Source organism: Idiotropiscis lumnitzeri, chromosome 3 (genome assembly GCF_059441095.1).
Source record: "Idiotropiscis lumnitzeri isolate Australia: NSW breed Sydney's pygmy pipehorse chromosome 3, RoL_Ilum_1.0, whole genome shotgun sequence".
In the NCBI taxonomy this organism is placed as follows: domain Eukaryota; kingdom Metazoa; phylum Chordata; class Actinopteri; order Syngnathiformes; family Syngnathidae; genus Idiotropiscis; species Idiotropiscis lumnitzeri.
The window spans coordinates 21296029-21308980 of NC_142393.1; the positions used below are offsets into that span (position 1 = coordinate 21296029).

The 12952-nt window shown below is 40.5% G+C and overlaps 1 protein-coding gene across 1 annotated transcript in view; it reads left to right on the plus strand.

Moving 5' to 3' along the window:
• Window positions 1-12952, plus strand: part of dmd (dystrophin) — a 128957-nt gene that overhangs the window by 113442 nt on the left and 2563 nt on the right. Inside the window, exons 72-82 of the mRNA XM_088289733.1 lie at window positions 30-115; window positions 1425-1582; window positions 1714-1880; window positions 3405-3516; window positions 4840-4976; window positions 6636-6674; window positions 7399-7464; window positions 10658-10723; window positions 11430-11588; window positions 11752-11995; window positions 12415-12529. Of these exons, the coding sequence (XP_088145859.1) occupies window positions 30-115; window positions 1425-1582; window positions 1714-1880; window positions 3405-3516; window positions 4840-4976; window positions 6636-6674; window positions 7399-7464; window positions 10658-10723; window positions 11430-11588; window positions 11752-11995; window positions 12415-12529 (1349 nt within the window). The remainder of the gene's footprint in view (window positions 1-29; window positions 116-1424; window positions 1583-1713; window positions 1881-3404; window positions 3517-4839; window positions 4977-6635; window positions 6675-7398; window positions 7465-10657; window positions 10724-11429; window positions 11589-11751; window positions 11996-12414; window positions 12530-12952) is intronic.

Sequence of the window (12952 nt, forward strand, 5' to 3'; positions counted from 1 at the left end):
TGTAGTTGTCATGGTTTATTATTTCACAGAGGTCGCAGCGGAAAGATTCGCACCCTATCCTTCAAAACTGGAATCATCTCACTCTGCAAGGCCCACCTGGAGGATAAATACAGATGTAAGTTATCTTCACCCTTGAATATTAATACTAGGATTGTTGGTTTAGAATTGTTTGAGAGCCGTGTAAATACAGAGTGATGTCAAAGAAATGAACTCTGCAAGCGAATCGGTGGTCCTTGTCAGCCTTCTTCTCAACTGCCATAACTTAAATGTGTGAAGTGTCAGTTGGAAAGATGTTACATATCATAAATTGCTTCCAAGGGAGACAGAATGTCGCTAGTGTGTGGTAAGCTGATTTAAAAAAAAAAAAAAAGTAATGTGGTGGAAACTCAACAATAGTTAACATTATCATTGAGGGACTGACAATTAATTGACTTTTCTGTTGCTTAGATTCTTTTGAAGCTGAAATAAAAAGTGTAATGTTGTCTTCTAGCAGGCTACCATTTCTCAAAAACAACCCAACCAAATGCAGGTTTGTATTATTATACATACCTGTAAAACAAATTCTTCCACAAACCCAGTAATGGAGGTTTGGCTTCTTTCAAAGTAGCTCCTGGGCAGTCTTGCAATCTTCACAGTTCAACTATTTACGACAGTCACGCTTTATTTGATTTATTTTATCTGCAGATTCCTCTAGATTGTTTTTTTTTTCATGGAAATAAAAAAATATCTGAACCTTTTAAGGGCAGGCGTGGGCAAACTACGGCCCGGGGGCCACACGTGGCCCGTTAAACGTTTTAATCTGGTCCGCCGAACTTAAAAAAAAAAGATAATTAATAAACTTTGTTAACGTTTTATTTTCTAAATGTGTTTTTTTCAAATACATATATATTGTTGTAATGCTTTTGTTCACTTTCATTTAAAATTAAATGTATTTTTTTTTTCCGATGAGGTGAGATTACCAAAAAACTCCATCCACTTGCGCCTGGTCCAGCCCCTCTGTCAAATTTTAGAACCCATTGTGGCCCGGCAATCAAAACGTTTGCCCACCCTAAAATTTAGGGTACATCTGGTGGCACAACCCTTTTTGTGATCACTTCCTTTTCAAACCAGAGGTAGGCAATCACTTTCTGCCATCCAGCAGTGCCCTAAAGCCTATTGTTTACAAACATAAAAAGGTCTACAGATGCTTTATGACTTTGCCCTCTGGGGTGCAGCGCAAGTATGACATCAGAGTAATCTGAAGAAGTGCTGTGGCTGTGTTCTGAGAATGCCATGCAAATTATGGCCCGGTCCTCGGTTCAGAGAACGCACATTCGCGTGTGTTGCTAAGCGGTGCTAGCACAGTAACAAAATGTCTTGTATGAGAACTTAGCATTGGCTTAGGCTTGTACGTGTCATTACTGAATTGGTTCCCCCTTTGACAGTCTTGTTCAGGCAGGTTGCGAGTGCCACTGGTTTCTGTGACCAGCGTCGCCTCGGTCTTCTCCTGCACGACTCCATTCAGATCCCACGGCAGCTTGGTGAGGTGGCGTCGTTCGGCGGCTCAAACATCGAGCCTTCTGTACGAAGCTGCTTCCAATTCGTAAGTGCCGTCCATCTGCTGAGTGCTCTTTCTGTTGGTTGCCATTTTGCAGTGTTGTTTATTTATTTAAAAAAAAAAAATGGGCACAAATTATAGTGTAACCTCAATTTTCTTTCTTTGACTCTTTCCAGGCTAACAACAAGCCAGAACTGGAGGCTGCCATGTTCCTGGACTGGATGCGTTTGGAACCTCAGTCCATGGTGTGGCTTCCTGTGCTGCACCGTGTGGCAGCCGCTGAAACGGCCAAACATCAGGCCAAGTGCAACATCTGTAAGGAGTGTCCCATCATCGGCTTCAGGTCAGCGTCTCCTTAACACGTATGAGCAGACATCGGAGGAAATGTTGACGGATCATCAGTTTTGCTTCATAATGGGCAATAAAGCATGAAATTGATTTAGTTTTTGCTGAAGCCTAAATTGAAGCAAAATGAGACTAATGTTCTTGTCTGTATGCATTGTCGAGTGCTGGCCGTGAAGTTATTATAGCACTCAGTGGTCCCATCACTACAGTCTTAATCATGTACCAACAGCCCTGTTTTTTAAGTGATGAAATCTATTCTTTTATACATCATTAATCTTTATTTCTTTAATGATCAGAGAAATGTTTGCAGAGAAAATGCCACAGTTCTCCGTGTTGTTTCCTTGTTAGATGTCATTTTAACGGTATGCATTACTAGCGATGGGTAAATGAAGCTGCTTCATGAACCAGTTGTAGTATTTTTGGACTCCAGTAGATGGCACTCTCTGTTCAATATTGGGCTGAAAAGACATTGACTGGCCATTTTTTTAAAACCACGATTTCAGCCAACAGTGCCACCTACAGGATTCAAAAATACAACAACTGGTTCATGAAGCAATTTTGAAGCTTCGTTTTCGCCATCACTATTCATTACACCACATACGTAGTGTACGCCGGTGATGACAATAATGTGTCACTAAGTAACATGTTACTCCAAAAATGTGCACAGTTTTCCAGTAACAACAAATCGAAAGCGTTACTATTCCAGAAAAGTAATCAGATTAGTTACTCTTCAATATATCACCAAACGCTACTGCACAGAGAATATATTTACTTCCATTTGACGGTGCCATCAATATTTCAAAGAATAGTAAATTTGCATAGCAGCCACGGTGTTCTCTCAAGCATGTATTTTGCACGCGGCAAAAATAATAATGACTAATAAAATACAGCAGAGCACTTGACTCCTAACACCAGAGTGCTCACTAAAGGTACTTAGCAAATAATTACACTGTAGCACATGTAAGAAAGGGAAACTGATATTTACAGCTTGAAAATAGCGAGACATTGTGCCAGTCTTCAACTTCACATTCCTGTCTGAGGAAATGACATCATGTATGTGTTGTGTCATGTTTTCACCGTTTGTGTCGGCTAAAAACAGTGCTCGCTGTGTTGTCAACAGAATGTTATCTAGCGCAGTTAGTTAAGTTTTTGATCTTCGGGTTTTAAACATGCTTGTGCTTGAATAGCTAATGAATGTCTGTTCATATGGCGCCACTCAGATGGAACACAAGTTTTGTCTTTGGAAGTCAATTGTGCAACCAGGAAAATAACTTTAAAGACATTTTTATTCTTTGATGCAAAGAGGATGTGGCTTGCTCTCTTTCCTGATGAGTGGCAATATCTTTTATTGGAAAGTCCAAAGGACGAGGAATAAATTGTTCTCTGTTTCTTGCTTGAAAATCTTGTAACTACTGCCTCTATGTGTGACAACAGGGCCATACATTCCCTTCTTGTCTTTCTTTTTTTTGCCCAAGAGGCATCTTCCTTTTTTGACCTCTCCCTTGGTTCTCTCTCAATGCAGATATCGCAGTCTGAAACATTTCAACTATGACATTTGCCAAAGCTGCTTCTTCTCTGGTCGTGTCGCCAAGGGACACAAGATGCAGTACCCTATGGTGGAGTACTGCACCCCGGTATGAGCACATCTATATTCATCCTCTGTCGCACTATGTAAAAAAAAACAAGAAAAAAAAACGACACACTTAAATGGTGCCTGAAATCTTGCTCAGCTGTACAATTACACGGGCTCATTAGCGGACGGGTTTACAGATAGCATTACGCTTTTCCTTGTGCAAACTGAAGGCTCCTAACAATTGGAGTTTAAAAGCCCAATTCAAAACCAAGATTGAAAGCAGCAACCTCATTATCACACAGCACTTTAACCCCAAATCTCTTCTTAATTTTTCTTGCATGCATACTGAGAATCAAGCATTCCTAGCAATTTCAATTATTGTTGAAAGAAATCACTTGTGCCAGCTCAAACAAAAATTGATTATGCTGTCATTGAGTAAAATGGCAGGACGCGTCGCCAGGCCGTCGCCAGCCATCCACTTGAAATTTTGCTCTCATGCCAACCCTCTGACCAGACAAAAAGCTTTGAATACGTCACATAACGACTGCGGTTACATTGTCTTTCCAAACTATTTCTCAAAGGTCTTTGAGCCACGAGTGATGCAATAAATAAAATGAGCTCTTAAGCAGTTTAATCTGATGAAAGGAATTGGCATGCACTTTAGTGGCTCGCCAGTTCCTTCTTCACCGAAGCATTAGAGCGATCCATTTGATCAAAACAGACTGAACCGAAAAATGTCTACACTAAATATTTTCACTCGTCATTGTCTAAAGAACATCCAGACGATGTAGTGCTGCTCTCGAACCTTCAAGAGCGTTAATAATTAGTAAGCGTTAATTTTGCAAGCTATGGGCCCTCATGCCAGATGTCCAAGTTATTCACTGAGCGCTGTTTTAAGCCCCTCCCAAAAATCTGGGAAACAGTTTAACGCTATATGTCCAAAAAATTGTGATACATAGCTGACGTATATTAAACGTGTTATATATTTGGAAACACATCTCTGAATTCACTTTACTGGATCTTTAGATGAAAGAAAGAAATGGAGGGGAATAATGCTGTTTAATACCCCGACTAGAGTATATAAGCTGAGTCACAATGACATTGAGGCAATGTGGTGGGGCGCTTTCGAAGTGCCATGATCTTCGAACAAAGCCTTGGTGATTGATGCATCATTATTTTTCTGTCCATGATTGGGGATTTAATCCGCTTGCGGAAAAAGTTCAGTATTTCAGACATGATAATCAGGCTAAGAAATTGAATAGCTCATCCTTGGCGAGTATCTCATTTATTTTTGGGGCGGATCTGGGAAATGAACAAAGGCAATGCAATGACACACCACGTTGTTAATCATTGTTTAAAAAGCCCCCATTTTTTTCCCTTCCAGACTACATCCGGTGAGGATGTCAGGGATTTTGCCAAGGTGCTGAAGAACAAATTCAGGACTAAGCGCTACTTTACCAAACATCCACGTATGGGCTACCTTCCTGTACAGACCATCCTAGAAGGCGACAACATGGAAACGTGAGTCTCTCGTTTTCACAAAGCCTATAGACCCGTTTTCAGTTTGTTAACAAAGATGACATAAGCAGGATACACGTGCATTGTTGGCTGAGGTTCACAAAGAACGACGGGGTTCGTTAATATGTGCACAGAATACTGAGCTCTCCTTGGACCATCTACATGAGTGTCAAATTCCTTTTTCCTCATGGGCCACATCATAGTTTTTGTTTTGCTCTGTGGGCAATTATGACACTGAGCCCATATAAATTCTTGTTATTATTACATATACATATACACAACAAACTGATGGATAACTAGCTTTTAATATAGAAATCCAGGAAAATGATGTTTGTTTAACTACGATTCAATTCATTTTTATAAGTGTGTATGGTAACGAAGAAAAAATGCTTGCAATATTTTAATGTCTTTAAAATGAATGACAATTACCAATTTTGGTATTTTAGCAAGAAACAGAAAGTTGCGCCTGATTTGCCTTCGCGGGCCACATAAAATGATGTGGCGGACCGGATCTGGCCCCCGGGCCTTGAGTTTAACACTCGTGATCGACATCCTCACAGCTAACTCTACTTGCGTGGCAGGTTGAGTGATGTAGCCAGCCAGTCTGCTTGTTTGTTTTGTTGCTTGTTACATTATATAAAAGGGAACTGAGAATCACAGAAAATTGTTGCGACGACCTTCTTGGTGGGAGAGCACAGTAGGGCTGATTTTTAAGTTCTTGAGGTGTTCTAGTATACCGAGGTGTTTTTCCACATTTAACCAAACGGGTCGTCTGCTGTGAAGTATAACTCATTGCTCCTCACTTCCCAATGACTGCATTTGCTGTACTGGTGCGCCAGTCTAGAGTGGCTTTTCAAAAATGCCCCGTTAGCATCACTAAACAGAGCAATAGACATGAGGTGTGTACCTATTAGAGGTAAACACTTTTTTTTAGACATCATTTTTAAAGGTGCCCATGGTAGGAGGTTACAAGATAGTAACAGATTTACAAAAAGAAAAAACGTCACACCAGTAGCACCTTTTTAGACCATAAAATACAGTCAAGCTTTCATAGTTCCATCTGTTTTTTAGCAACCTGATACCTGCCAAGATTTTGATGAAGTACGGCTCTAAAATAAATCAGTAATTACGGAACCCAGATGGTGATGCTCACTGTGTAATTAAAAACCTTGTGTGAAGTAAACTTTGTCCAACCGTCTTTTGAGTAATGGAACGCAATCCAACCATATTCATAATCTCCGGTAATCTCCGTCGAGTGATGTCATTTCAAAAAGGCAGATTCGCCAGTCCGCTATTGTACTGAATTCTTGATTGCCGTCTTTGATATTATCTTGTTTTTGGGCTAAATGCCTCGGTAATCCGCTGTGTGGACGATGCATTGTTCACAATTAGCCAGACAGTTTTTTGTTTTGCCAACAGGTAAGAATAGGGCACGGAAATTGATCATAAAATGGAAAAACAATCATACTTTATTTTACTTTTGTGTTTGGCTTGTACATTGCTGATAATACAGTATGTTGCAGTAGCAAAAATATCTCATCCCTGTCCATTAAACAATGTTTTAACACGGCTAATTTATTTGTTTCTCAGTCAGCTCCCAGCATGCCTCGCTGGATATGGTTTTCCACCTCTCATGTTTTTTTTTTCCCTTCTGTTTTGCAGCCCTATCACACTGATCAACTTCTGGCCCGTGGACCATGCGTAAGTACATCTTCTGGTTCTGTATCTGCCATGATAGAGGATAAACTACTGTGTAAAACAGTGTTTCCCATCTGTACTGAGCCAAGACACATAATTCATAGAATAGAAAAGCACCAATTAAAGTAGAAAAAAAAACTAAATATACATGTTAACGTTGGAATATGTGGGATTGAAGCTGCTGAAGATTTGAGCAAAGCCTCACTTGACTCCTCCCACCCCTCCTCGCATCTCTGCCTAAAGGAACGACCCCAGCAGCAACACGCTCAGGCAGCTACATTGCTTTCATGACTTATTCATGACGGAGTAGTGGCCAACATGAAATTGCATTTTTTGGGGAACATTCAATCAATTCAAACATGAGAAATTTGATCAATTTACCTGCTGACCCCTTAAACGCCAACACTATATCTTTAACTTTTGTAACTAACCTAGAGTTAAATAACCAGCCAAGAAACTATAATAATGTTGAGCTGTTCCAAGGAAATAATTTCTCTCAGAATTTGTCATAAAGGGCCGCTTCTACTGAAAGCATCATTTTTCAAGGACAAATACGCTGCATACTTATTACAATCCTCCGAGAGGGCTGACTCTTATTTACACGCGTCTCATGCCCACGCTGGCCTTCTGTGAGCTTCCGCGGCGTACGGGAGCATGTGGATTAATGAGTCTCCCGGTTGCATTTCACAAAGCTCCTGTCTTTTTCTATTTCAAATTTTTCCGGCAGGCCTGGCACATCCCCTCAGCTCTCGCATGACGACACGCACACTCGGATCGAGCACTACGCCAACCGGTAACACACACACACACACCCCCACACCCACACACATGCAAACACATACGCAGTCAGCACCTGCTGCCGCGCGCAGCCTTGTGAGTCTTTCACATAATCGCTTCTCCAGAGAGCTCTCTCAGACCCAGGAACATTTTTGATTGATGTGATTCAGAATCATCATCATCATTTTGGAGAAATAATAAAGTGCTGCACACTTCTTCCTGCAAGGGGAAGCGCCTCTTCCCCTCCCCCATCCCACCTATGTAACCCACATGGGATCAGATGCCCTGATTATTTCCTGACGCAGTGCTTGTCCAAATTTCAGTCCATAGTCATTTTACTTAACTCATTCGCTACCATTGACGGATATAGACGTACTTTCATTTTACCTGGGCTGGCAGTGAATGAGTTAAGGAATCTAAAAGTTAAGTAAAAGCATCTTTCAAAAAGCAGTTTTTTTTTCTTGGTTTTAAAAGCACCGCGGTGCTTCAACAGAGTGACTGTAAATCATTTTGTGCCCCACATTAAACCTTTCTGGGTGTTGGTGGCCCTCCCAGAACCAGCACTGGCCTTATATTTGGAATACGGTAATTTTCAATGATTAGTTCATGTTCAATGTCTTTATACGGAATTATTTAAGCCTTGAAGAATATATTTCTTTTGTGTAGTTACTTTTTTTTTGCTTGTCTTTTTTTTCTTCCTCAGTATAAAATCTGAGAATTTAACATTCAATATTCTCCGGCCTTTATATATTTTTCAAGCCAATCCTCTTAGAAGGACTTAACCTGATGCACACACAAAAAAATGTGCACAGCGCAGTAGCAAGGTCAATGGCGTTTGATCTATTAAAGTTAATAATTGTACGTTCAGATCGAACGTGTAATATTGCGACTCGTCTCCTTCCTCTTCTCGGCTTCCGTGTTTTTTTTTTTTTTTTTTTTTTTTTTTTTAAATAAACAATCACAATGTTTGTTTCTAGTATTCTGCTGGCTACTTTCCAACACCAGATATGCCAACCACTATGCTTATTTTCCTCCAAGCCATTTCTTTTCTGGCTCCGTCCCAGTACATGTAGCGAGCCGTGTTGTACCACAAACCCCAGCGATTAAATTGTCCTCCATTGCTGGTCTGGATAATGAACTTTGGCTGACCTGACGATCATGTAGTGGTCCCAGGCCACTGTTAATGTAGAAACCTGTCATTCCAAGAACATGCGCATAAATAAAAAATACTTGTATCTCAAATTATCTTTTCCCATTGAAATGAGTGGAAATGTCATAAATTTGTTTAAGGCTCCCCCTATTTCTTATGTGAATAATATCACACTATAATAAAATATTTAGGAATATATTTATGTTATATTAAACAGTAGGAAATAGTTTTTATCACACTGCTTATTCGAGTGTGCACACCTTGGCCATCTTGGGGCAGCGTAAGACATTCAGTACATACAACTATACTGCACTAAAGGCTCAGCTCCTCTCTCAGCTTCTCCGTAAGAAATTTAAGGTAAAACTGTGGTGAAATGGATGGATCCAACCTATACTTTTTTTCACAAAAAAAAAAAAAAATTGCTTTGGTGGCATATTGGCCACGGACACATTTTGGAGTGAGTGGTGCAGGGAATGATTCCTATCGTGAATAGCGGAAATCGTGGCGTTCACTGTACACCTGTTAGAGTATAATAACTGGCCAACAAACCTAAATGTGATCTACCTAGATGGCTAACTAGCTAGCAATGTAAATATCTATCCATCTTGCTAGTTAGTTATGGAAGTGTAATGCTGTCCATATGCTTCCCAATTATAAATTTTGCTTTAGAGAAGCAGGAGGACTGTCGATCCCCGCAAAAAAAGTTCCTATTTCATGTACTTTTTGTCATTTAAGAGTGACAACAGTTACACCTACCATGATCAATATGTTACATATGAGTCATGACTTTAAAAGTTGTGATGGTGCCGCCATTATCGATTAAATCCAAGATGGAGAGTGAGGACATCTTGGGAAGCTGCTTGCATCATGCAGTGTGTCAGCATGGGCCTTTTAAACCTTGGTCAATACGCCAACTCAGAAAAATCCATTAATATTGTCGGGGTGCCACAAAGAGTCAAGTTCGTCGCCATCTAAAAGACATTAGCGAAGGCCTGAGAAACATCCATTTTCGGTCAAATAGTGGGCAGTTCAACAAAGTCGCTAATCAGTGCCGACCTCGTGGTATTTGCTCGCATGACACATGTTAGATCCCCAACAAAAGGCTCTTGAAAGCAGTTCTCGCGCCCCCAGGCTCGCACCTGCTGTCTTAATGACACCATGCCGACAGTCAACTACACAATTGAGCTGTGCTTTCATACACACGACAGCGTACAACTGCCGCAATAGTTTTGATTATCTTCCGCGGTTTAACGAAAGCCAGTTAGATCAAAATATCTGCCTTTACATACGTTAGATGATGCTCAGGTTTGACACTTTCAGAGACAAATCCATTTACGTGGTACCCACCCTATTAATGAAATAAAAGCCAAAAAAGTGTTTAGGATCAAGTTGCTAGGAGATGGTCTTATGCTCTTGAACATTTTCTTCATAAATGTCTTTGTAATCTCCTGCGACAACTCTCCTTCACTTTTTCTGGTCCATGTTTCGTACACACCATGTCACCAAACAACACAGTGAGACTTGTTACCCTTTAAATAGGCCGACTGACTGATTAAAAGTGTGAAGAACACCTGTGATGCTATTTAGAATGATTATTTTCAATTATTTTCAACCTCTCTAGGGGCGCCATCATTTTTTTTCCAGGCTTATTTAATGAGGTTTTTTTGTTTTTTTTTTAATAATGATTCTGTTGAACCACAATTCAAACATGTCTCGTGTACACTGGTTAATTTGAATGACATTTTTAGTTACTTCTTTTATCAGGTTCATGTTATTTCTGGGACTACTGTGGGTTTTTATTTTTTTAACAGGGGTTTACCAATAATTGTGTCCACATGCGATTAAGTGTAGATTGCAGTGGTATAGAACTGGATTTGTATCATACTGGCAGCCGTTTCTAAAACATGTTTCCTTATTTCGAGAGAGTCAAAAACTATGGGAATAACTTTCAGTATGATGACAATTTAATTTTTTTTCACTACATCAACGTTGTACAGAGACACTTAAAAATATTATTTTAAGGTAATGTTTGCAACTGACTGCTCTGTTTCTTCCACAGGTTAGCAGAAATGGAGAACCGTAATGGCTCTTATCTGAATGACAGTATCTCACCCAATGAGAGCATGTGAGAAACATTTTCTGTTTGCTTTGTTCTTTATTTTTTTTCGTCATCACTCTGATTGGCTGACTGCGCTTCCTTTTTTTTGCACCCATTAGTTTGTTTAGAAAGATGGCCATCACTGAATTTGCGTAGTGTGCACGGTCCTCACTGCATGTGCATGTTAGAATTCATTTGGTTTTGTCGATGATATTGTTTGCATTCAATTTTAGGTATGTGCAAAAACGATTGCACATGACATATGTCATTGTAATTTGCTTTCCCAGCATTTGTATGTTTTACTTGACCCTTAAATTGTGGCATTTTTTTAAATACCTTACACTAAACCTGTCTCTCTAGCACATTACTCTTCTCCATTTCCTCTTTATCACCTATTCACAAACGATTTATCAATGTGTTCAATTAGAACTTTGTTACATCACCACAAGTGGAAAATGGGAATAAGTGATTATTTTCCTCTGAAAATATTTATTGCAAATTTGATTTTGTATAGAAAGGGTTTTTTTTTTCTCTCGTGTAGCCAGGGTATCTGAAAATGTGGCCCAGTTACCATCTGATCTGAAGCCTTTCTGTGTTGATGAATTGCTCTGCAGTCCTGCAAAACAGATTTTGGGTTCTTTTTTTTTTTTCTTTTTTTGTGAACCCTTGTTTGCTGCCTCCACAAGCGCTTTGTACTTATTTTTGTGTGTTTGCTGTGCATGTTTGTTTGCAGTGATGACGAGCACATGTTGATCCAACACTACTGCCAGTCTCTGAACCAAGGCTCTCCCCTCAGCCAGCCCCGCAGCCCGGCCCAGATTCTCATCTCCATGGAAACAGAGGAGAAAGGAGAGTTGGAGCGGGTCCTCAATGACCTGGAGCAGGAAAACAGGTCAGTGGAAGTTGCCTTTTGACCATGTCCTTTTTCAAAGCCTGTGTCTAACTGCTGCCAAATACCTCCTGTATCGTGCCTTGCCGTGTCTCTCGGCTCAGTTGGACTGAGTGATCACATTGCCAAATTACTAATGTTGTTATCGTGTCTGCCTGGGCCGCAGAAAGCTGCAAGCCGAATATGACCGTCTGAAGAAAGCGCACGACAGGAAGGGTCTGTCCCCACTACCGTCGCCCCCGGAAATGCTGCCGGTGTCGCCGCAGCGCGCGCGGGATGCTGAGCTCATTGCCGAGGCCAAATTGCTGCGCCAGCACAAGGGACGCCTGGAAGCCCGGATGCAGATCCTCGAGGACCACAACAAACAGCTGGAGTCTCAACTGCATCGACTGAGGCAGCTCCTGGAGCAGGTTCATCATGCTCTGATTCATGTCTACAGTGGTCCTTGACTTCCAAGTTGAATTTGTTCCGTCACCAGGCTCAAATCACTCGTGTCTCAAATAATTTAATCATTGAACGGAGTGTAAATGCAATTCATCCGCTTTGAAATTTCACTCATATTTTTGCAATATTTACCATGCCTTATCTTTGATGCCATGTTTTAATTCAAATGATAACGGTTTCTTCTCAACAGTCACTTGCTTAGAACCAATGGTTTAAAAAAAGGCACTTTGCAAAATACCCTCATAAAAAAAAAAAAATGGAAAATGCAAGCGTGAAACACAACCTGTACTTTCACAGAGGGCGCTTTTAAGTTAAATTACCAGTGTACTTTGCAGTGTCTATTTTTACATTTGGCTGCGTGTCTGACGCGTGTTTTTGTCAACAGACGGATTCCAAGGTGAACGGCACCGCTTTGTCCTCCCCTTCCACCTCGTCTCAGCGCTCTGACTCCTCCCTGCCTCAGCTGCGCGTGGCTGCCAGCCAGACCACTGACACAATGGGTGAGTGGACACACGCTCATGCCTTTCATTTGCAGGACGCCTCAGATGCTCATGGATATTCCATTGTCTGTCGCTGAAATAACTTGGAACGTAAAACGGAAAATAGCTCAAACTGGACTGTCAATGGACTAAAACAAAAATCAGGCTGTACTTAATTTGTTGTCAAAGAACATTTAAAAGGTCTCTTTAATCTGTGTAGGGTTCAATGAAATCTCCAGATGGTGTTTTATTCAATTTTGGAATCGCATGCCAACTATATTTTAATTAGCATATAAATCTAACTCAACCATTTTTTCCCCAGTGTTCCCCAGAGTAATAAATCTGATCTTGTTTTTGTAATACAGATTAATTTGTTTGTTAAAAGATACACGGGAAAAGGACCTAAAAAATGCATATTAAATCACAAGCACCATATTGACGGGA